This window comes from Amblyraja radiata, chromosome 34 (assembly GCF_010909765.2).
Source record: "Amblyraja radiata isolate CabotCenter1 chromosome 34, sAmbRad1.1.pri, whole genome shotgun sequence".
In the NCBI taxonomy this organism is placed as follows: Eukaryota; Metazoa; Chordata; class Chondrichthyes; order Rajiformes; family Rajidae; genus Amblyraja; species Amblyraja radiata.
The window spans coordinates 5,715,406-5,740,972 of record NC_045989.1 but is presented as its reverse complement, the minus strand read 5'-3'; the positions used below and the strand labels follow the sequence as shown (position 1 = coordinate 5,740,972).

At 41.3% G+C, this 25,567-nt stretch overlaps 1 protein-coding gene across 3 annotated transcripts in view; it reads left to right on the top strand.

The window, feature by feature from the left end:
- The window catches only part of abhd2 (abhydrolase domain containing 2, acylglycerol lipase), an 82,959-nt gene that overhangs the window by 41,946 nt on the left and 15,446 nt on the right, over positions 1 to 25,567 (top strand). For all 3 annotated transcript variants that reach the window (XM_033050448.1, XM_033050447.1, XM_033050449.1), the window contains 4 exons: positions 4,612 to 4,795; positions 14,571 to 14,663; positions 17,666 to 17,779; positions 20,675 to 20,744. In XM_033050448.1, the coding sequence (XP_032906339.1) occupies positions 4,612 to 4,795; positions 14,571 to 14,663; positions 17,666 to 17,779; positions 20,675 to 20,744 (461 nt within the window). The remainder of the gene's footprint in view (positions 1 to 4,611; positions 4,796 to 14,570; positions 14,664 to 17,665; positions 17,780 to 20,674; positions 20,745 to 25,567) is intronic.

Sequence of the window (25,567 nt, the reverse complement as noted above, 5' to 3'; positions counted from 1 at the left end):
TTCCAAAATACTTTAAAGTGAGAATGTGTTCATTTGGATTACTTTTACAAAGAATTGGCACTGAAGCATTGATCAACTAACTTTGTGCTGTTAGGTTGTGTGATATGTGGACAGTATGACAAGCCTCCTTCTACATCAGCCTTGTTGGTGACTCGCATTATGACCCGTATCTTTGTCTAGATTATTTTTCTTTTTTAGATCTAGGTTAACTCCATAATTTAATTCTGGTGCTTTAGTAAATTTATGAGTTATTATAAATGCTTTCCTTTCTGCGTTTTGTGTTAAGTCGATGTTGTGTTTCTGATTAGAGTTGCTGACAGCCATAATAATTTTGGCTATATTTTTGTATGCAGTTGGAACTGCATCTTATCTACTACTTGATCTACGCTGCAGGAATGCAGATCTAAATTAAAACCTGGGATGTTTTCACATGAATAAATGGATATGAAATGATGGCCAAAAGCCCTTTTGTAATAAACCTTTTCATGAATTTCACCCGTGATTGTGAAGGAGAAAAAAAAACACATTTTCACGTTGACATTACTGAACTATAAATGTTGACGTATTTGTGGGTGTTGTTTTCAGATGCTGGAGCTCTCTGGTTATAGAGTTTCCACAACTGACAACGCCCCATCGATATAACATCTGATTGAACTTCACTTTGAGTGCAGTTTTCAAGCTTAGTTGAAGGATTAACATTGATTATCCATTCAAGTTTCAGCATATCTGTTTTGTTTCAGTCCATAGTGCATAATCATGACATTTCACAGTCCAAAGGTATAACCTTTGAAATAGTTGCAATATTACCAAGATTAAATTTCATTTGTGCATTTTGTAGATCATAGGATTAATAAAGATTCACAGTGAGCACTGCTCACAACCTTAATTTGGACATGTAACGTTGTGGTTTAATAGAAGTGCCATCTCTGTTCTTATGCTATGGCATCATTCATTTCTACTTTGTTCCCTGCATATATTTCTGCAATTTAAAGTTCTAGAAGTTGCCTTTGTTCCTTGGGATTGAGGTAACTCTTTCCTGTATCTTGTTAAAATAACATATCAATAACTTGCTCATATTTTTACCACATTTGATTAACCAAATGCGATTGAAAAACCTTTGCCAATTGATCCATTTTAATGATATTTCTTTTTTGCTTTATGTCTTTATAATTAAAGTTACATGTGTTTATACTAATTCCGGGAAATTTAGCACGGGGAATCCCTTCATTAGAAGGACTGTAATAGTTTGAGGCAAGTAGGGTTATGTAAACAGATTTGTGTTTTTCTAAAGATGACCACATATATTTAAAAATAAATTGGATAGGCATATGGATGAGAAGGGAATGGAGGGTTATGGTATGAGTGCAGGCAGGTGGGACTCAGGGAAAAAAGTTGTTCGGCACGGACTTGTAGGGCCGAGATGGCCTGTTTCCATGCTGTAATTGTTATATGGTTATATTGTAAAAAAAAGATCCAACAGTAGAAGCAGATCTTTGGGCTGATCCTTTAACCCTCTATTCTATACACATACAATGTGCTCAACTTCATTGTAGATGCCAAGTGAGCATGTAATTAGAAATATACTGCTATTTGTTGAGTGAGATATTATTTCTTCTTATTGTTCTTAAATCACCGTTAACAGTTTGAAAGAATTGTAGAGATGAAGCCCAGCTGCATTTAATTTCATTACAAAGCTTGCTAATAACGCAATAAACGGCCAGACTTTCATATGCCACAGAGCCCTTTGATTTTTATTACAAATTTAGAGCCTGTGATCATTTTCTAAATTTTTCACTGCATTAGATTTGACATTGCTGATTGATTATTGTGACTGATTGACGGTCTTCCCAAGAATTAGTATTTTGACATAGTGCTGAAAGCAGGCAAACACTCGAGAAATTGCATGACCTATAAACTCAAATGAGTCTGGAAGGATTGGAAAGAAATCACCCTGAAAATGTTACTGCACTTGTTCTGAATCCATTCTTCCACCTTTGTACTCTGCTGAAATCCATGCCAATGTTTGATGCACCTGAATGTTCTTTCACTTGAATGTTCCTAAAGTTATGCAGACTTCATTCCCCTGCTGTCATTGCTAAGAATAACCGCCTGTTGCTATGGGAGTTGGTAAATAAATTAGTCATAAAATTTCTTGGTTGATTTCTTGCTACCACCAGCTGCATGCTTTATTAAATATAATATCAAAAGGAGCAAAATCTCTGTACTTGTTCCTTTTTCCTTGCATCTTCATTGATTTTTTAAATCAAGCCTCGTGTTACCACAGCTAATTCTACCCTTTTCTTGAAACTCAAACTTAGGATCACTTTGCTAGATTCTTCTCTTCTTCTCAGCTTTAAAAAAAACAACTAATGTTGCTAGCATTCAATAGCCTTGTTCGTCTCTTATTTCGATGTTCTGCTCTATGTGCTTTGACTTGGTTTATTTTTCTTTAACATAACCAGATTAACAAGGTAAAGGAGCTGGTTACTTGAGGGACTTGCTTGTGCAATATTTTCTCAAGGGAAGTTATTATTTAAGATTTGACAATAATCTGCATTTGTGTCTGGCACAGATGGAAACGCTGTCACCTGTGGCTCAAGTTAATAATTTATTCTTTAAATGTGATATTACTTAGGGAGCTATCTAGGATTGCGAACTTTCTCACGCCCAAATAAGGGGCAAAAGGTCAAAATAAGGGACAAATTCCCGACGGCAATTTGTTGACTGACTTGGCCATGGCTGGGTGAATGATGAGTTGGCCCAGGTGCTGGACTGCACACAAAGCCCAGCCGGCAGACTGGCTGAGGTGTTTTGGCCCGGGCGCCGGACTTCGATGAGTGACAAACCAATTTAGCCCAATATACCGGATGGCCCGGCTACTACGGGACAGTTGGCAACCCTAGTGCTATCATCTTAGATCTAGGATTGCACCCAAGCCATGCTCTCTGTGTCCAATCACAGAAGTGGATTTCCAATCACGCATTACAATCGCTCTACTCCTTTAAGTCTCTACCCCGACAGCAGCGTTTTTTACTTTAAAAGTCCTGTCCCACAGTATGAGTTCATTCCAAGAGCTCTCCCGAATTGCCCTGATTCGAACTCGGAGATTTACGGTAATGGCCTCTAGTCAGTACTCGGGGCTCTCGTGGACATTTTTCAATGTGTTGAAAAATCTCCACTAGTTTTCCGTGTTTACCTGCCGTTAGCGAGTCTTCCCGATTACCTGCCGTTAGCGTAACTAGCTGCGAAGAGACGTCCCCGAGCTCCGATGTACCCGCTATGTTCATTCTCCGTGCTTACTACGAGTTTGATTTTTTTTTAAACTTGGGAGAGCTCTTGAATGAACTCGCACCGTGGGACAGGTCTATAACTATGCTATCTGTACAGTATGGATGGTTCAATTGTAATCATGCATTGTCTTTCTGCTAACTGGTTCGGACGCATAAAGCTTTTCACTGTACCTCGGTGCAAGTGACAATAAACTAAACTAAACTCGTGTTCAGGTTAAGATTGGAGCTGCACTTGTTGCACAAGGAAGTCGTGAAGTGACTCTTTTTTCGGGTGGTTCTGGATAGAAGAGATGTAATAGCCCCAATGGCCATCCTCAACTGCAGTTGGTCTATAACCATATTTGAGAGTTCAGGGAGATATGGTGTCTCATTATTGGGAAATAATCAGCAAAATCAAATAAGCCCCTTGCTACTTTGTAAAGTATTGTTTTTAAAAGCTTATAGTATTTACACAGACATTGTGCACTGCACTCCAAAAATAAAGTCAAACACAATGAAATATTTCCATTGAATTCAACGATATGATGAACCACTCTAGCACCGTAAATTTGTAGAGGTGTCTTTGAATAGTTCTGGAGACTTGTGTTATTGGATCACGCTGCATGTGGAAGGTATGCTCGTGGAAAAACTGATATATTCCAGCCATGGGTCATCAATACATCTTTTGTGTGCTACTGCTCAAAAGCCGTTTAAACTACATAAAAATCATTTAGTTTGCATAATTGCCCTTTTGATAATTTTCATACATAATGACTTTGCAAGGAAATTTGCGTATTCTGCCTTTGCGGTACTGTAATTTTCATTATATATTTCGCATTATATCAGTTGTGGATGTGCGTACATCCACAATTCACATATTTAAACTACATACCTATCTTTGTCAGCAGCACAGTCATTGTGGATTAAAGTTACAGAATTGCACTGTGCTCACTTTTTTTGATAGGAAGATGTGCCAAATTAACGTGGATATTTGTTCTGCAAAATTAGGTTTGCTGGCTGCTGCCTAAATATAGTATGGAAAGATTTGACCAAAACTGCACATAATATGGTACAAGTGACAATAAACTAAACAAAATTGAATTAAGACCTTTAAGTGAATTCCCAAAACAACACGAGCATTTCCATTCTGACGATGAATGAATTTCGTTAAAATATTCATTTTCTAACAATTTTAACTGCAAATCTGTATTTTTAATTTTGCTAGAACCCAGAACACATGATGTACGGAACCGAAGAAATGCGGTGAATTGGGATTGAAATGTTTGAAGAAATGTTTCTATTTTCAGTTACTTTGGAAGTTAACATCATTTTTTCCATATAGGTTGTACATGGGAATTTGGCGCCATGGTGAACAACATAAAGAAAGCATTCCCTCAGACCCAGCTGGTGGTTGTGGGGTTCAGCCTGGGTGGAAACATAGTTTGCAAATTTCTTGGAGAGGATCAAGTGAACCAGGAAAATGTTCTTTGTTGCATCAGCGTTTGTCAAGGCTACAGCGCACTACGGTAAGTTGACCTTTATGGAAATGTATGCATGTATTATGTCCCAAGGGAGAGTCATACGGCATGGAAATAGGCCCTTTGGCCCAACTTGCCCATGCCGTCCAAGATGCCCCATCTACGCTAGTCCCACCTGCCTTTGGCCCGCATCCCACTAAACTTTACCTATCTACATACCTGTCCAAATGTCTTTCAAATCTTGTTATAGTACCTGCCTCAACTACATCCTCTGGCAGCTTGTTCCTTATACCCACCGCCCTCTGCGTGGAAAATGTTGCTGCTCGTGTTCCTATTAATTGTTTCCACTCTCACCATAAACCCATAACCCCTGGTTCTTGATTCCCTTCCTCTGGGTAAGAGACTGTGCATTTACCCTATCCAATTCCCTCATGATTTTGTAAGATTACCCTTCATCTCCCAGTGCTCCAAGGAATAATGTCCTAGCTTGCCCAACCTCCCCCTATACCTCAAGTCCTGGCAACATTCTCGTAAATCTATTCTGCGCGCAGATGCAAACCAATTATGATTAACATTGATGTTCTTGAATTCAGTCCCCAGTTAAGCAACCACAAGATTGTTTAAGCTTCTGGGGTTGCCTTTAGTATCCTGGAGCTAGAGAAGTTAAATCAATGCATTTCATGCACTTGTACATAAGACATTTGAAAATTAATAACCAAGGATGATGAGTGAGGACAGGATCTGTGATGGGCTTCTTCAATCAATAGTAGTTGACATAGGACCAGCATGAAGTGTTCTTTGTATGAGGGAGGGAAAAACATGAGGGCTGTGCAATTGCACCTGATTTAATTGATAGAAAAGTATTGAAGCTTGGCATTTGAATGTGGGGCAAGGCCATTTAATGGATACATTAGGCGGCTAACAATTGGAGAACTGTATGAACAATTTTGAGCCATAAGTTCAATTTGTATAGGATTTCATATTTAAAGTTTCAATTTAAGACTCATAGAACTGCACAGCACTTTGACCCATATTATTCATGCTACTCAGTTGGCATTCTGCGCCAGTCCTGTTTACCTGTATTTGGTCCTTAGCTCTTCTTGGTCCTTAGCTCTTTTAAACCTTTCCTATCCATATGTCTGTCCAATGTTTTTGAAAGTGGTAATTGTATCAGCTTTTATAGCTTCCTCTGACAATCACTCATTAACCTTCCCAATGAAGGCAAGCGAGCCATACGCCTTGTTCACAACACAGTCCACCAGGCTCACCGTTTTTAGGGAACCATGCACTGGACTTCCAAGTTCAAGTTCAAGTGAGTTTATTGTCATGTGTCCCTGTATAGGACAATGAAATTCTTGCTTTGATTAAGCACACAGAAAATAGTAGGCATTTACTACAAAACAGATAAATGTGTCCATATACCATGATATAAATATATATACACATGAATAAATAAACTGGTAGTGCAAATAACAGAAAGTGGTTGCTAATAATCAGAGTTTTGTCCGAGCCAGGTTTAATAGCCTGATGGCTGAGGGGAAGTAGCTATTCCTGAACCTGGTTGTTGCAGTCTTCAGGCTCCTGTACCTTCTACCTGAAGGTAGCAGGGAGATGAGTGTGTGGCCAGGATGGTGTGGGTCTTTGATGATACTGCCAGCCTTTTTGAGGCAGCGACTGCGATAAATCCCCTCGATGGAAGGAAGGTCAGAGCCGATGATGGACTGGGCAGTGTTTACTACTTTTTGTAGTCTTTTCCTCTCCAGGGCGCTCAAATTACCGAACCAAGCCACGATGCAACCGGTCAGCATGCTCTCGACTGTGCACCTGTAGAAGTTAGAGAGAGTCTTCCTTGACAATCCAACTCTCCGTAATCTTCTCAGGAAGTAGAGGCGCTGATGAGCTTTTTTGATAATTGCGTTAGTGTTCTCGGACCAGGAAAGATCTTCAGAGATGTGCACGCCCAGGAATTTGAAGTTCTTGACCTTTTCAACCATCGACCCGTTGATATAAATGGGGCTGTGGGTCCCCCTCCTACTCCTTCCAAAGTCCACAATCAGTTCCTTGGTTTTGCTGGTGTTGAGGGCCAGGTTATTGCGCTGGCACCATATGGACAGTTGCTCGATCTCTCTTCTGTACTCTGACTCATCCCCATCAGTGATACGCCCCACAATAGTGGTGTCGTCAGCGAACTTGATGATGGAGTTCGCACTGTGGTTCGCTACGCTGTCATGGGTATAGAGTGATCCAGATCACTCTTGTACAATATTCTCCAGGGTACTACCAGTTACTGTGTAAGTACTGCCCCGGTTTGACATATTGAAGAGCAACACCACAAATTTGTGTTAAGTTTCTCTTGCTATTCCTTGCCCCACCTTCCCAACTGATCTGGATCTTGTTGCAAACTTAGTTATCCTTCCTCACGGTCTTCTATTCCGCCAATTTTGCGTAGTCTGCAAATTTACTGGAAATGTTAACTATATTGTCATCCACATTGTTAATTTAGGTAACAACCGCCATAGATCCAGGACTAACTCCTGTACCACTCCACTGGTCACAGGTCTTCAATCTGAGAAATCATCTTCCAAACCTATCCTTTGACTCCTTCCTCCAAGCTATTTTTTGAATCCATTTAACTAACTCGACGTGGATTCCGTGCGATCTAACCTTACAGACCCTTGCGGGTCCTTCATCAGACTGGAATGAAGAGCTGCTTCAGAGGTGCCTGCACAACTATAGATTGGTAGTATAAAAAAAAATTATGCTTCCTTTTCAAGAGAGAAAACTACTGACCTCAGAACCATTTGGTTATCCATTAGCAGCCTTGTAAAAATTGCCAAGAAGCGAATTGGTCTATCGCCAGCCTTCTCACATACTCTCATTCTGCGATTGAATAAAAATGAAATTGGACTGGCCTACAGCCATTATGCACTGCAATCATGATTATGTTTGAAATCCAGACATAATCCCTTTGGCCCATATTTTTTAATACTATAACCAAAATCTATCGGTCTCACATTTCAAATGAGTTTGCCTAGCGATACCTTTTCAGGAGGAATTTCAAACTCTTGCTGTCCTGTACCAAAGTGCTATCTGGCTTCACTTACAAAAGTCTTTAAACAAATTACAATTGGCTCTAAGTTGTAGTAAAATAAACATTAATTCTTTTCAGATTTTGCAGAAAAGACTAATTCAGGATGTTGCAATAATGTTGTAGGCAGATTCAGAAATTCCACAAGTTCATTTCCTTTCCCTACTTCCCCTTGTGGTGAATTCATTTTTAAACAAAAAAATAGACCAAACAATCAGTCAATTCTGGTAAATCAATGGACTTCAGTTAAAGTCTGAATATAGTGACTTTTCGACACAATTAAGAACCTTTTAAACAAACAGTCAAACCTCATGAGAACTCTGAAGTAAAGATTAACTAAGAGAAGCTAGAGATATTGCATATCATTTCTTATTTAGAAGATAGACACAAAATGCGGGAATAACTCATCGGGTCAGGCAGCATTTCTTGAGAGAAAGGATGGGTGACATTATGGGTCTGAAAGTATGGCGGGTGGGGGGGGGGGGGTTGCGGGGAGAGGATCTGGTGGTAGAGAAAGGGCAGAACAAATCAGGGCTGGTAATAGATATCCAAGGAAGGGTGGGAGCCATAATGGCCGATTGTTGGCTAGGGAAGAGGTGATAACGAAGGGTTATGGAGATGCAAACAGTGGAACTAGTAGGATGACTGGGATGGGTGAGGGTGGAGGGAAGGAATGCAGGGGTTACTTGAAAATAGAAAATTCAACGTTCATACTGCTGTGGTATAAGCTGCCCAAGCAAAATATGAGGTGCTGTTCCTCCAATTTGCATCTGGCATCACTCTGGCCGTGGAGGAGGCCTCAGACAGAAAGGTCAATATGGGAAGGGGAGTTAAAATGTTTGGCAACTGGGTAGACCAAAGCAAACTGAGCATACGTGTTCAGCAAAACAATCGTTTGACAGAGACCAAGTGCTGGAGTATTTCAGAGGGTCAGGAAGCATCTCTGGAGAAAAAGGATGGGTGTTTGATAGACAGTGTCATATTTGGTTTGGTATTTTAGCAGAGTACATTTTAGCATATTGCCTTTTATGGAGAAACGCTGGAAAGCTAATAGAATCGGGAGAATACAGGTGAGATTGATTCCATTGATTAAGTGTTGATAAGTGTGCTGTACTTTATGCAAGTTGATTTAAGAGAAAACATTAGAGTAGTGAGGTGTTTTGCAGTCAAAGTTGTGGCCCTGAATGTGCAGAGTGTAGGCTATGGTGCAATATTTTTACAATCCAATGAAGATGAAGTGAGGTGTGCTTGGGCCTAAGAAAACAAACGTTTATAGTAAACTTTGTAAAGTCACTTGGGAATTGATTTGTTCAAGGGGAAGTCTGTTCCACTTGATGTTTCTAGTTTTGTTTTTGTGAACCTTACAAGTGTGTTGTTGTAGAGATTCAGATCATGTCTTTCCCATGCGCCTTATAAAAGGATAAACCGTAAGATTTTTTTTTCCAATTCTATTTCGAGTCAATTTAAAATACTCTCTTAAGGTGGAACAAGCCAAGAATTATAAAGAGCAACACATTCTGTATCAATATTGGCATTTTTAATGCCATTTATTTTCTATGCTCAGTTTTAGAAGTAGTATAGATGTGGCTTTGTTACGTCAAACCAGGTTCTTCCCATCCAGGCACCACGACAGTCACAGAAATATCCTGCCATCGCTTTAGACAAAATACTTAAATGGCAAAATTACTTTTACCAATTTGTTCCAGCACAGCACAAACAATTTATGTTATTCTAAGGTCGATTTGACTGGTTAATTTTAATTAAGAAGCTGTAGAGCAAGTCCCTTTCTCGAATTTGAGCATTAAATCTAAGTCATTGTTTTGGTTCAGTTCTAAAAGGATGTTGCTTTGTTAAAAATGATTTCTTATTTTAAATACTTTGCCTGGTCAAATGGAACCAAAGATTCCATGCCTCGTTGATATATGAAGGGATTCCCTGCTCACCTGCCTACTATCCCTACATAAAAACACAAATTGCATCAGTTCATCTCTATCTTTTGTAATGTATCTACATGACTGCCCCTCCCCCCCTACAACTCAAAATTTGAAAATGCGTATGCCGGGTATTCCTGAACATTGTGAGAATTTTAATATTTCTGGCTTATTTGTGTTACAAAGCAGCTCTGAATGATGCATTTCAAAGATCGGGTAGATGCACAGAGTCTCTTGCCCAGATAGCACCGAGTCTCGAGGACCAGAGGACATAGGTTCAAGATGAGGGGGGGGGGGGGGGGGGGATTGAATAGGAATCTGAGGGGTAACTTTTTCACGCAAAGGGTGGTGGATGTCTGGAACAAGCTGCCAGAGGAGGTAGTTGAGGCTGGGATTATCCCATCGTTTAAGAAACAGTTAGACAGGTACATGGATAGGACAGGTTTGGGGGGATATGGACCAAGCGCAGGCAGGTGGGACGAGTGAAGCTGGAACATGTTGGCCGGTGTGGGAAAGTTGGGACGAAGGGCCTGTTTCCACACTATCACTCTGACTCTATGACTCTAATAAAGCATGACAAAGATTTCATGAACATCTCTAGATTCGGCAGTAGATAAATATTATTTGGAATATATTTTGTTGTATATTGTTAGATAATTGTTAAAAATATATTTGTTATATAATTGTTAGAATTAAGAGTGTAGCAAGGCACTATATTGCTGCTCTCTCATTGTGCCACAAATTCATAAGCCATGGTTTATTATTACTGATTTCCTGTGCAGTTTCAAATCTTGACTCCAGATTACTTTGGGAAGAGGAAATATTTCCCCTCGTGCTAAACAAAGGATGAAAAGAAAGTTTGTGGTCTTAAGCTCGCTCAATGTCTAGTTACAAAGAGGCCTTGAGCAGATAATGAAGAGTGTCCTGGCTGTTGTTGTTGTAAACTAATGTGAAGCAGCTGCAGCTTTCCAATAAAAGTCCCCGAAATCAAACCACAGGAATAAACCCCAAATCAACCTGGTCCTTTACCGTTAAGAGTTTAGTTGAATTTGGAGATACAGCATGGGGAAAAGGCCCTTCTGCCCACAGAGTCCATGCCAACCATCAATCACCCGTCTGCCTTAGTTTTCTGTTTTCCCACATTCTCATTCACTGGTTACACAAGGGGCAATTTATAGAGGTCAATTAACCTACAAACTCGCATGCCTTTTAGGATGTGGGAGGAACCGGAGCACTCGGAGAAAGTCATGCAATCTCAGGAAGAATGTGCAAATTCCACACAGACAACACCCAAGATCACGGTCAAAGCCAGGTCGCTGGCGCTGTGAGGAAGCAGCTCGACCAGCTGCCCTTCTGTGCCGCCCAAATTCTCTGCATAAAATGTCTTTATTTTTGTCCCTCTCCACGACCAAAATCACCAGCTTTTGCTGACGTTAAGTTCTGTAGGTTTGTCAATTCAGCTTTGTAAACTTCTAATGAGACCCATATTGAGCGTGTTCTAGATTGGAACATATCCCTTTAAAACATGAGCTTAAACAAACTAAAAATGATTTTATATGCTGATATTTGGAATCTTTCATGTTTCGAGCACAGAGCATAAGACCTCTAGTGTTTGTATAAATGAATGCAGCTTTAGAATACAGATCTCTTTAATAGTATATTTAAATAAAACACAGTTGAAAGTTTTTTTCTTTCATTGTGCAAGCTGAATGGATTTTCCTTTTTAAACAACAGATTACCAATATTTTATACAATAATGAGTTTACAGAGAGAACTGGTTGTTAGTAATTTCTCGTTAATACTCATTGACTGAAATGTGTACACTTCCAGCAAGAATTCTCTGCACATCTCTTTCGTAGCTAAATATAGAGGACAAGTCAGAGAATGTAAACCTACACTTTTTCTGCTCAAAAAGAACAGTTCATTTATGGAATCCAGCCTTAACAGCATCAGTCCAAACTCGGTGGACTAAATAAGCAATGACTAAAAGCTATCCCCAGAGAATTTACATCACTTAAACAGTAGAGGTTTGTGTGCTGGCTGTTTTGGGTGGTGCAGCGTTAGAGTTGTTGCCTTACAGCACTTGCAGCGTTGGAGACCCGGGGTTCCATCCTGACTACGGGTGCTGTCTGTACAGAGTTTGTACTCCATTGTTCTCCCCGTGACTGCGTGGGTTTTCTCTGAGATCTACGGTTTCCTCCCACACTCCAAAGACGTACAGATTTGTGGATTCATTGACAATAGACACAAAGTGCTGGAGTAACTCAGCGGGACAGGCAGCATCTCTGGAGAGAAGGAATGGGTGACGTTTCGGGTTGAGACCCTTTTGACTGATTAATTGGTTTGGTATAAGTGTAAATTGCCCCTAGTGAATGTAGGATAGTGTTAATGTGCAGGGATCACTGGCCGGTGCGGACTCGGTGGGCCAAAGGACCTGTTTTCACACTGTATCTCTAAACTAAACTAAACTTTTGCTTAGCTTTGGCGCGTTACAAATTAATTTCTACTTTGCTCATTGGCGTACATTGCAGAGCAAAGCTGTGTAAGTTAGATGCATGCTGTTTTAGAATAATTAATATTTATATAGTGTGTACATTTCACTCAATTTCTGTTAATTTGACTATGAAACTCTATGTATTTAATTTTTGCTCTGGCATACCCATGGCTCAATGGTGACGTTGGTGGTCTGCTCCTAGTCAGATGGAGACAAGGGCGGCAGGTTAAGAGGTTGACCATTTTGTCAATAGACTGCTGCCCTTGTGTTTATGATGTAAAATGTATCACATCCAACACAGATGTAAAACATGAGTTTATTCTCTTTTGTCTCAAACCTCAGAGGCTAATGAAAGGCCAAGTTGTGATGTCCCGCTAAGTATAGTCCAGAGATAATTTACCACAACCTTTACATCAACAAAATGATTCTAGAGTTGAACCAATTTCTGGCTTCTCTTCCTACAGTTAGCAGTAAGAAGTAATTATTTACAACGTAAAAACATCTGGTTGTTCTCATTTTCTTTATTGTTTTGAGGTTAATTATATACAACGGAAATTGATTTTACCCAAAATTGATCATGTGCTGATCGTGCAGAACAAATATTACTTTTTAGAATTCTTGAACGCAAAAAAATGGCCTAATACACATAAATTGTATTTTCTCCCTTGTTAATATATACTGAACAAGTCTGAATTCCTGAATGGATTGCTTGAAAAATGTTAAATGTCTGAAAGTAAATGGGTTTTAAACCTTGTGAGGGTCAATCCTCCTCCTGTAGTTGTACCGCATGTGAACCTCTGCCATTTTTGTATAACTAAGTTGGTTTGTTTGAATTATTAATGCATTAACAGGACATTTTATGTAAGCAAATCTTGAACAAAGGGCCTGTCCCACTAGGGCTATTTTTTTAGGCGACTAGGCTGTCGCCACATGGTCGCCGGGGTGTTGCCTGTATGGTAGTGAGTAGTCTCCTCAGTCGCCCAAAGAGTCGTAGCGTCTTTCTGGTCGCCGCTGGATTTTCAACATGTTCAAAAAATTTCAGCGACAGTGGGTTGACGCCAATGAGCGTAGCTTGACTTCTCCTGCCGTAGGTGCCGTCGTAGGTTGTCGCCGGTGCTGACTTCGGTGAATTCCATTGGCGACTACCTACCGGCGACAGGAACCGGCGACTGATTTGTCTTCAGTTGTCGTTGACAGGGTCGTAGCTGGTCGCGGATGGACGTAGGTTGAATACGGTTGTCGTAGGTTGTCGCCTGTCTGGCCATAGGTGGACGTCCTAATGGGTCGCCGGTTGTCGGTAGCTTGCCGTCGACTAGGTGGTATGTTGTTGTAGGTTGTCGTAGGTGGGGTGCAGTCGCCGGTTTTTTTGGCGACTTGTTACGATTATGACAGTTGCCTAAAAAAATCGCATAAGTGGGACAGGCCCTTTACAACTTACTCTTGGCCCTAATTCTCGGTCTATCAATATACTTGTTATAAACAGAGTTGTTGCGAGACGGTTATAGAAGGAACAAAAATCAAACTGCTGGAAGAACTCGGCAAGTCGGGCAGCAACTGTGAAGGGAGATAGACAGTCGACGGAAAGGTTCCGACCCCAAGCATTGACGGAACATCTCTCTCCACAGATGCTGCCGGATCCCTGATCCAGCAGTTTTTCTTTTTCTCCCGATTCCAGCATCATTGGTATTTTGTACCATATTTTATCGAAGGAGTTAGTTTTATTAAGCCTGTTGTGACATCTGCTGTTATCTACATTGATGACCAGTCTACTGGGCAGCACACCACCAGAGTCAATAAAAAAATGACCAAACTAGGCAACTCACTAAGTCTTTTTTGTTGCATTTTCAAAGTAACAGAGCTTTAAGATCGTCTAAGGAATGTTTTGGTGTAGAAAACCATGCGATGACTTCTAATTTTGGGAAGAGGGTGAAAGTTGCAGCATGGTGAGATACATTGGGAGGACATTTTAGGTCAATAATAATTACAGGATCAATAAATTAGATTTGCCCAAGAAAGGTTGAGGGGGGGGGATGTGTAAGTTGAAGGCTGGGAAAATATGTTCTGCAATAGGCAGGAAACTGCTGTTTGCCTTCTAGCCAGGAATGTCAGGACTGGTTTGAAGAGCTTCCTGACATATGGAATTCAAGTCTCTAGCAAATTGTAAACGTAGATAAAATATCAGTACTCTGTAATAAGGTTCAGTTCTCTTTGTCTCCAAACTTACTGCAAGAACCAGCTTTGCATAGCACATCATGAATGGAGCTTTTATGTATTTTTACCACATGCTTAACTTTTTTTTGTTTTGCTTAGGGCACAGGAAACTTTCCTCCAATGGGACCAGTGTCGGAGGTTTTACAACTTCCTAATGGCAGACAACATGAAAAAGATTATTTTATTTCACAGGTGACCTTTTCTTGGGTTGATCATTTGCGTATTGTGATTCTTGTGTAGTACTCTGTAAAAGTTGTTGCGAGTAAATTAGGTGATGCTTGGTGAACAAAACCTATGAACTTATTGCAGAGTCACAACAGACAATGCCTAACCTGTCATTGCATAATTATGTGCTCATAACAGGTCTAACTTGCATAAGACCATACTTTCATTTCCCTCCTCCCCCCCCACCCCAGTCCTACTTTGCACTTGTTTGTAATTGATTAAACAGAGTTTATGTGCAGCGTTAGAGCATATGTTTGGAAATACTTTATTGTAAGGTCTTCTGACGTTGTGCTCACTGCCATCTTGGAGCTTGGATTCTCAATAGTGATGTAATGCCCAATTAATAGTTTACTTTAGAGATACAACGCGGAAACAACCCCTTTGGCCCACCGAGTCCCGCCAACCAGCGATCCCTGTGCACTAACACTATCTTAGGGACAATTTACAATGATACCATGCCGATTAGCCTGCAGACCTGCATGTCTTTAGAGTGTGGGAGGAAATACTGAAAACCCACGTGGTCACAGGGAGAACGTACAAACTCCGTACGGACATGCACCAGTTAGTCAGGATCTAACCCGGGTCTCTGGCGTTGCAAGGCAGCAACTGTTTCGCTGCACCACCATGCTGCCCAATAGTAACATCAAAGTAAGCTAGCTGGATTTTCTAAAACCATTACTTTCATTTTCCTGATCACTAGCCAAGTTTACTTTGGTGCTGCCAATAATTTTATGACCTTATTAGCATCCATTGCTGTTGTGTTGCAGCAAGTAAGAATTTCATTGTTCCATATCAGGGCATATGACAGAATACTTTTGTGTCGATTAGCCAGTGCAATGTTCATGATAATGTGAAAGGCAAATTATTCTTGAGTTACGGTATTACTTGTATTAATGTGCTGTCACTTAGCTTTCAAAAAAAATCCACCCAACAGAGGTTCAGTTTGTAAAGAAGTCTTGCATCGCTGCCACTTTTCAAAACCATCTTTTATGAAAAAGGAGTGCTCGTAAAGTATGGAACTGCTAGCTCTCCTCTCAGCTCAGTAACATCGTGGCTGTGGGCAGTTATTGATCATCGAGCAGCCATTATTGATTGATTAAAAGATAGTGTGGAAACGGGTCCTTTAACTCACAGCATTAATTTCCAACACGCTAGGGACAATTTACAGTCTGGGTACAGCACGGCAAGAGACCCTTCGGCCCACCGAGTCCACGCTGACCAGTGATCACACCGTACACCAGCACTATCCCACACAATAGGGACCATTTACAATGTTACCAAACCCAATTAACCCACAAACCTGCACGTCTGTAGAATGTGGGAGGAAACCGGCATTACATACCCATGTAGTCTTCGGGGAAACTTGCAAACTCCACACAGACTGCAACCCCTAGGTCAGGATTGAACCCAGGCCCCTGGTGCTGTGAGGCAGCAGCTCCACCAGCCAGCCAATATGCGGTCCATAATTTGAGGTTTGTATGCCACTAAATGTGGCCTAGCTGGCCCAGAATGAGATTTTGTTCACGTGTTTTAGATCAGTGATGGTTAACATAACTTTTTACTGCCGTCTACGATAAAACAAAGGCTTAAGTGCAGATGTGGCTGCTTACTTATGAATAGACCTACATAGAATGGAAACCTTTGAAGGACCAGCATAGGTAGCAAGAAAGAGCCCAGCTAATCATACAGAAAGCAAAGATGGTAAATTACCTTCCCATAGTTTATTTTTAAGAAGGAACTGCAGATGCTGGAAAATTGAAGGTAGACAAAAATGCTGGAGAAACTCAGCGGGTGAGGCAGCATCTATGGAGCGAAGGTAATAGGCAACGTTTCGGGTCCGAAACGTTGCCTATTTCCTTCGCTCCATAGATGCTGCCTCACCCGCTGAGTTTCTCCAACATTTTTGTCTACCTCCCATTGTTTATGGTGGATTTAAGCTCCCAATGACAACAATAACTGCATCGGCATCATGGATGTACAGTACTCAGCTAGAGTTAATCATCTATTGGCCTTCAAACATTGCAAAACATTCCCAGGGACTTCCTGACATTATTAAGCAGGAGCATTAAGGTACATAATGATATACATGGGAAAAGCCGAAAAACTTGATCAGAGAGATGTTATTAAAGCGCATCATAAAAGTAGGTAGAGAAGTCAAGAAACAGAATTATTTAGGAAGGTAGTTTGTTGTTTCGGGCTTTGGCGGGTAAAGGTCGGGAGTGGTAGGATAAAATTTTGGGGAAGATCAAGAGGTCACAGTTTTGTGAGCATATTGAAGGTTATTGGGCTGAAGGGTTAGGATGGGCAAAACTGGATTATCTGAAAATGGGCAAGAATTTTAAATAGCATTGCTTGGTTGGCAGCCAGTATATGTGCAGGTTGATGATTGAATGGAACCTAGAGAGACTTAAGACTTGGTGGTGAGTATTTTTAATGTCTTATTACTTTGTGGAATCTGTGGAATTCTCTGGCACAGAAAGTAGTTGAGGCCAGTTCATTGGCTATATTTAAGAGGGTTAGATGTGGCCCTTGTGGCTAAAGGGATCAGGGGGTATGGAGAGAAGGCAGGTACAGGATACTGAGTTGGATGATCAGCCATGATCATATTGAATGGCGGTGCAGGCTCGAAGGGCCGAATGGCCTACTCCTGCACCTATTTTCTATGTTTCTATGTGATTGTGAAGAGTAGAATGGAATGGAAATGAACTGGATAACATTGGAAAAGTAATTTCTTTAGGTATCAGAGGCAAGGATGACGATTTCAACAGCAATTGATTTGAGGTAGACAATGATATTACAGACCTGGAATTAGATGTACCTGTTGTTGGTACAGGTACATCAGAGCTTGTCGCATTCAAACAATATTTTGCCTTTATCTGTTTTTCCTAATGTTAGACTTTTTCAATTGTTTTCTGTAAATATTAATGTGAAATTAATATTTTGTTCCTCGTGTTAACGTTTTATTGCAGAAAAATATTGTTTGGAGAGAATGGGTGCAAATCGCCTAATGCTCTAGTAGATGTGGATCTTAGCAAACTTTACACAGCAACCTCACTGATGCATATTGATGATAACATCATGAGGTAAGTGGTGATCTGTTTCTAGTGGTTCTGCAAGCAGTCTTGCCTATTCAAGGGCTGTCCTATACAGTCTACAGACATTCAGACTTTTAATCGGAATTGACACTCCAGCAAAATATTGAGGGAGTGCCACATTGTTGCATGCTTGTTGGTGCGTGTTCAGATACGTGTTAAAGTTCCCAAGAACTTCCGTGGGAAAACTGACACCAAAATCACAATGCAGTCGTCCCCAGGTTACAGCACGGTTCAGTTTCATTCACCTCTATTCAAGGGCCTAAGCAACCATTCATGGTGAGGCAGTGATTCACATGCACTGTTTACAACCTTTTCTTTTTCATTAGGATCTCTCAACATGGCCTTCACAACATTTGTAAAACCAAGCACAGACGAGGCAATCATTTTATCCACCTTCTGGTGCTCCGAGTTGAAAGCCCCCCTCTCCTCCCCCACCTTCTCCCCTGTCACCCATCCTACATCCATTATTTTGGTTGAATTTAATTGAAAGATACAGCGTGGAAATGGGTCCTTCAGCCTAACAAGTCCACACCGACCATCAATCACCCAATCTATGTTATCCCACTTTCGCACACACTCCCTACACATGCAGCAATTTACAGAGACCAATTAACCCACACGTCTGGGATGGGAGGAAAGCGGAGCATCCGGAGGAAACACACGCGGTCACAGGAAGAGTGTGCAAACTCCACACAGAGAGCACCAAGGTCAGGATCGAATCAGGGTTTCTGGCACTTTGAGGCAGCGGCTCTACCAGCTGTGCCCATTTGGTTTTATTCTTCACCTTCCTTCCTATCAGATTCTGTCGTCTGCAGCCATTCATCTTTTGTTTTCAGCTTCAAGACTCTGCTATTTCCACCCATTACTCTCCCCACATGTGTCTATCTGCCAACCAACCCCCCCCCACCTGGATTCACCTACAGTACTATCCATGATGTTTGGGTCAAAGACCCATCATTTATTTATTTGCCTCTGTAATCCACAATTTGAGATTTGTGATATATTAAAAAAATCACATGTGGTTAAAGTGCACATTGTCAAATTTTATTAAAGGGTATTTTTATACATTTTGTTTTCACCGTGTATAAATTACAGCTGTGTTTATACATAGTCCCCCAATTTCAGGGCACCATAATGTTTGGGACACATGGCTTCACGGGTGTTTGTAATTGCTCAGGTGTGTTTAAATACCTCCTTAATGCAGGTATAAGAGAGCTCTCAGCACCTAGTCTTTCCTCCAGTCTTACCATCACCGTTGGAAAATTTTATTGCTGTTTATCAACATGAGGACCAATAAGTTGTGCCAATGAAAGTCAAATAAGCCATTATGAGTCTGAGAAACAAGAATTAAATCTGTTAGAGACATCAGCCAAAACTTAGGGACCTCCACAGCTGATAACAGCAGAATTCTCCCTATAATAAAGAGAAATCCCCAAACACTTGTCCGACAGATCAGAAACACTCTTCGGGAGTCAGGTGTGGATTTGTCAATGACCACTGTCCGCAGAAGACTTCATGAACAGAAATACAGAGGCAACATGCAACACTGGTTAGTTGCAAAAATAGGATGGCCGGCTTACAGTTTGCCAAGAAGCACTTAAAAGAGGAACCATCGTTCTGGAAAAAAGGTCTTGTGGACAGATGAGACAAAGATTAACATATCAGAATGATGGCAAGAGCAAAGTATGGAGGAAAGAAGGAACTGCCCAAGATCCAAAGCATACCATCTCATCTGTGAAACACAGTGGTGGCCTGGGCATGTTTGGCTGCTGAAGGTACTGGCTCACTTATCTTCATTGATGATACAAAATGCTGATGGTAGTAGTATAATGAATTCTGAAGTTTATAGACACATCCTATCTGCTCAAGTTCAAACAAATGCCTCAAAACTCATTGGCCGGTGGTTCATTCTACAGCAAGACAATGATCCCAAACATACTGCTAAAGCAACAAAGGAGCTTTTCAAATCTAAAAAATGGTCAATTCTTGAGTGGCCAAGTCAATCACAATATCTGAACCCTATTGAGCATGCCTTTTATATGCTGAAGAGAAAACTGAAGGGGACTAGCCCCCAAGATAAGCATAAGTTAAAGATGGCTACAATACAGGCCTGGCAGAGCATCACCAGAGAAGACACCCAGCAACTGGTGATGTACATGAATCGTAGACTTCAAGTAGTCAAAGGATATGCAACAAATACTAAACATGACTACTTTCATTTACATGACAATGCTGTGTTCCAAACATGGTGCCCTGAAATGGGGGGCGACTATGTATAAACACGCTGCAATTTCTACATGGTGAAACCATAATGTATAAAAATGGTCTTTATTAAAATCTGACAATGTGCACTTTAACCACATGTGATTTTTTTCTATTACAAATCTCAAATTGTGGAGTACAGAGGCAAATATATAAATGATGGGTCTTTGTCCCAAACATTATGGAGGGCCACTGTGCCACCGTATCACCCATCTACTATGAACTTGACTATTCCTTTGTTCTTCTGGCTGACATCCCATCTACCACCTTGCTTAAACCAAAGCTTATTTAAACCATGGTGCTCATATCCTACCTTGTCAGCCAGATAATTGTGAATTTTGGAAGTAGACATCTTTTGTGCATTACATTTTAAAACTTTGAGAATTTACATTCTATTACATCCTATTCCAGTAAATACATGAGTTGTGATTATCTGGGAGGATGCCAATCTTTTGACAAGGCAATTTTATACATTATGTGTTTCACATGCAACTATTCTACTTGAATGTGTATTTTGACTAACGTGAAAATGTGATGTGTGAAAATGAATTACCAGACATGTTTTTTCTGTTTATCTCAATTTTGGTTTAGTTTGGTCCTCCAATAATATGTCTGTTTCAGGAAATTCCATGGCTATGACACGCTGAAAGAATATTACGAGCAAGAAAGCTGTATGCACTATCTTCACAATGTAAGTTCATGGATTCTGATTTTATTTGTCGCAGTTCTTGCATTTTGATTTCCGTTTGCTTCCGCCAAATTTAAAAAAAGTTTTGCTAATTATGTAAAAGATGGGCCATTGCAGTTGGTCAGTGTCGTGTGAAGATAGACACAAAGTGCTGGAGTAACTTAGTGGGTCGGGTAGCATCTCTGGAGAGAAGGAATAGGTGGCGTTTCTGGTCCAGACCCTTCTTCGGAATGTCATGTTCCTATTGTGGTAGGATCCTATGTTGACAGCTAGCAGAGTTTGCCCTCTCTTTTCCTTGGTGATTGCCGACTTAAAACCCACGCATTACATCAACATCCCTCAAAGGCATTTGTGTACTATGGGCTCCCTCAAGATACCTGAGGGCCAGTGCAGTTGGTCACAGTACATTACATCCCAATATTATATATTGCAAACCATAATTTTTGCTTAGAACCTAGAATAATATTGATCTCATCTGCTTGACATGACCAATATCCCTCTATTCCCTGCACTTCCATCTAAAAGCCTCTAAAATACCACCATCTTATCTGCTTCTACCACCATCCCAATGTGTTCTAGGCCCCCACTAATCTTTGTGATTAAAAAAAGAACAGGTCCCACACATCTCCATTAAACTAACCCCCCACTCCACCCTGGGGAAAAAAGTGTCTGACTGTCTACCATATCTATGTCTCAGTGGAGCATTTGCTAAACTACTTGGATTACAACACTATTCTGCCCTGAAGCATTTTTGTGACTCCCAGAACTTGGCATCATGTAGCTCCAACACAATTCCACACACATGTAATAGCACTTTGTGATAGAAACCTCAAAGGCATTGCTTTCACAGATTAGTCATCCTTGCCCAACAGATGGAGTTCAATTCACCATTGTTTTGTGGATCAATGCCAATACCCATACTGATGGCTATAACAATGGTGTTTACCTATGTATTGTTCCAATGAATTTAACCAAATGTTGTGTTACACATGGCTCAATTGTCCCAGTTTGTAAGCATGCCTCCATCCTGCCCATTGTGGTAAGAAAGGTAATTAAAGTATTCTTGTTAACCCTGGCTAGAAATTGATGCAAGGACATCTTAAGATCCTTGCTCGGACGAACCTTCTATTTGATATCCAGGAGGATGGTTTAGGTTTATTATTTTCGTGTATATTAAAGTATAGTGAAAAGTTTAGTTTTGCATGCTATGCAATCAGATCTGATAGCACTACACACATAACACAACCAAGTCAAACTCAAGTACAGTATTAGAGCAAAGGGAAAGATACAGAGTGCAGAATATAGTATCAGCATTGTAGCGCATCACTTCAAGTCCATCAAGTGCAATGTCCACTGTAGGTCAGAGGTAAATCGGGCAGTACCCTAGCTTATGGAAGGACCGTTCAAAAGCCTGATAACATAGGTTCCTGAGTCTGGTGTGCACTTTAAAACTTCTGTATCTTCTGCCTGACAGGAGCAGGGAGGAGAAGGATTGACGAGTGGGATGTCTTTGATTATGTTGGGTGCTTTTCCAAGGCAGCACAAAATGTAGATGGAGTCAATGGTGGGAAGTCTGGTGTGTGTGATGAACTGGGCTACATTCACAACCATCTGCAATTTCTTGCGGTCTTGGGCAGAGCTGTTCCCAAACCACACGGTGATGCAAGCCGGCAATATGCTTTCTATGGCGCATCTGTCGAGGTTGGTAAGAGTCATTGGAGACATGCTGAATTTCCTCAGTCTTCTGAGGACTAGTAAGAGCCCACTTAAAATTGTTACTTCAGGTACAGGGAATAAGAGGTGGGGCTTTCTCCACTTCACCAATCTCATGTTTCTTTAAAAAAAAAAGTTGATCTAAGCAGGTTGACTACTTATTTAGTGAAATGTGGATGTTGATGTCAAAATTCACTCGTCTACTGTGTGCCCTCCATAATGTTTGGGACAAAGACCCGTCATTTATTTATTTGCCTCTGTACTCCACAATTTGAGATTTGTAATAGAAAAAAATCACATGTGGTTAAAGTGCACAATGTCAGATTTTATTGAAGACCATTTTTACACATTTGAAAATTACAGCTGTGTTTATACATAGCCCCCCCCCCCCCCCATTTCAGGGCACCATAATGTTTGGGACAAATGGCTTCACAGGTGTTCGTAATTGCTCAGGTGTGTTTAATTGTCTCCTTCATGCATGTATAAGAGAGCTCTCAGCACCTTGTCTTTCCTCCAGTCTTTCCATCACCTTTGGAAACTTTTATTGCTGTTTATCAACATGAGGACCAAAGTTGTGCCAATGAAAGTCAAAGAAGCCATTATGAGACTGAGAAGCAAGAATAAAACTGTTTATCGGCCAATCAGACATCAGCCAAACCTTAGGCTTACCAAAATCAACTGTTTGGAACATCATTAAGAAGAAAGAGAGTACTGGTGAGCATCCTAATCACAAAGGGACTGGCAGGCCAAGGAAGACCTTCACAGCTGATGACAGAAACATTCTCTCTATTTAAAAAGGAAAATACCCAAACACTTGTCTGACAGATCAGAAACACTCTTCAGGAGCCAGGTGTGGATTTGTCAATGACCACTGTCCGCAGAAGACTTCAGGAACAGAAACACATAGGCAAGATGCAAACCACTGGTTAGCTGCTAAAATAGGATGGCCAGGTTACAGTTTGCCAAGAAGCACTTAAAAGAGCAACCACAGTTCTGGAAAAAGGTCTTGTGGACAGATGAGACGAAGATTAACTTATATCAGAGTGATGGCAAGAGCAAAGTATGGGAGAGAAGTAACTGCCCAAGATCCAAAGCATTCCACCTCATCTGTGAAACACGGTGGCGGGGGTGTTATGGCCTGGGCATGTATGACTGCTGAAGGTACTTGGCCCACTTATCTTCATTGATGATACAACTGCTGATGGCAGTAGCACAATGAATTCTGAAGTGTATAGACACATCCTATCTGTTCAAACAAATGCCTCAAAATTCATTGGCCGGCAATTCATTCTACAGCAATGATCCCAAACATACTGCAAAAGCAACAAAGGTAGACAAAAATGCTGGAGAAACTCAGCGGGGGAGGCAGCATCTATGGAGCGAAGGAATAGGTGACGTTTCGAGTCAAGACCATTCTTCACACTGATGTGGGGGTGGGGGTGGGAAGAAGAAAGGAAGAGGCGGAGACAGTGGGCTGCGGGAGAGCTGGTAAGGGGAGGGAAAAGCAACAAAGGAGTTTTTCAATGCCAAAAATGGTCGATTCTTAAGTGGCCAAGTCAATCACCCGATCTGAACCCAATTGAGCATGCCTTTTATATGCTGAAGTGAAAATGGAAGGGGACTAGCCCCCAAAACAAGCATAAGATAAAGATGGCTGCAATACAGGCCTGGCAGAGCATCACCAGAGAAGACACCCAGCAACTCATGATGTCCATGAATCGCAGACTTCAAGGGGGTGGAAGATTGCAACCTTCACGTTGTCCGCCCTTTTTCGACTAATGCAATCAACTAGACGTGCTCAAACGGAAGATCAAATAGAACAAGTTGTCCAACAACTTTAGGATGTGCACGCCACACGAAAGAGGAAGAAGAAGAAGCAGACTTCAAGCAGTCATTGCATGCAAAGGATATGCAACAAAATACTAAACATGTTTAAGAAGGAACTGCAGATGCTGGAAAATCGAAGGTACACAAAACTGCTGGAGAAACTCAGCGGGTGCAGTAGCATCTATGGAGCGAAGGAAATAGGCAATGTTTCGGGCCGAAACCCTTCTTCATGCTGATGGGGGGTGGCGGGGAGAAGAAAGGAAAAAGGAGGAAGAGGAGCCCGAGGGCTGAGGGATGGGAGGAGACAGCAAGGGCTAACAAAATTGGGAGAATTCAATGTTCATGCCCGAAGGATGCAGACTCCCCAAGATGAGGTGCTATTCCTCCAATTTCCAGTGTTGCTCGCTCTGGCCATGGAGGAGACCCAGGACAGAGAGGTCGGATGGGGAATGGGAGGGGGAGTTACATAGAAACATAGAAATTAGGGGCAGGAGTAGGCCATTCGGCCCTTCGAGCCTGCACCGCCATTCAATATGATCATGGCTGATCATCCAACTCGGTATCCTGTACCTGCCTTCTCTCCATACCCCCTAATCCCTTTAGCCACAAGGGCACATCTAACTCCCTCTTAAATATAGCCAATGAACTGGCCTCAACTACCTTCTATGGCAGAGAATTCCAGAGATTCACCACTCTATGTGAAAAATGTTTTTCTCATCACAGTCCTAAAATATTTCCCCCTTATTCTTAAACTGTGACCCCTTGTTCTGGACTTCCCCAACATCGGGAACAATCTTCCTGCATCTAGCCTGTCCAACCCCTTAAGAATTTTGTAAGTTTCTATAAGATCCCCCCTCAATCTTCTAAATTCTAGCGAGTACAAGCCGAGTATCCAGTCTTTCTTCATATGAAAGTCCTGGCATCCCAGGAATCAGTCTGGTGAACCTTCTCTGTACTCCCTCTATGGCAAGAATGTCTTTTCTCAGATTAGGAGACCAAAACTGTACGCAATACTCCAGGTGTGGTCTCACCAAGACCCTGTACAACTGCAGTAGAACCTCCCTGCTCCTATACTCAAATCCTTTTGCTATGAGTTGAAGTGCTGAGCCACCGGGAGGTCAGGTTGGTTAATGCGGACCAAGCGGAAGTGTTCGGCGAAACGATCGCCCAGCCTCCGCTTGGTCTCACCGATGTAGATCAGCTGACATCTAGAGCAGCGGATGCAATAGATGAGGTTGGAGGAGATGCAGGTGAACCTCTGTCGCACCTGGAACGACTGCTTGGGT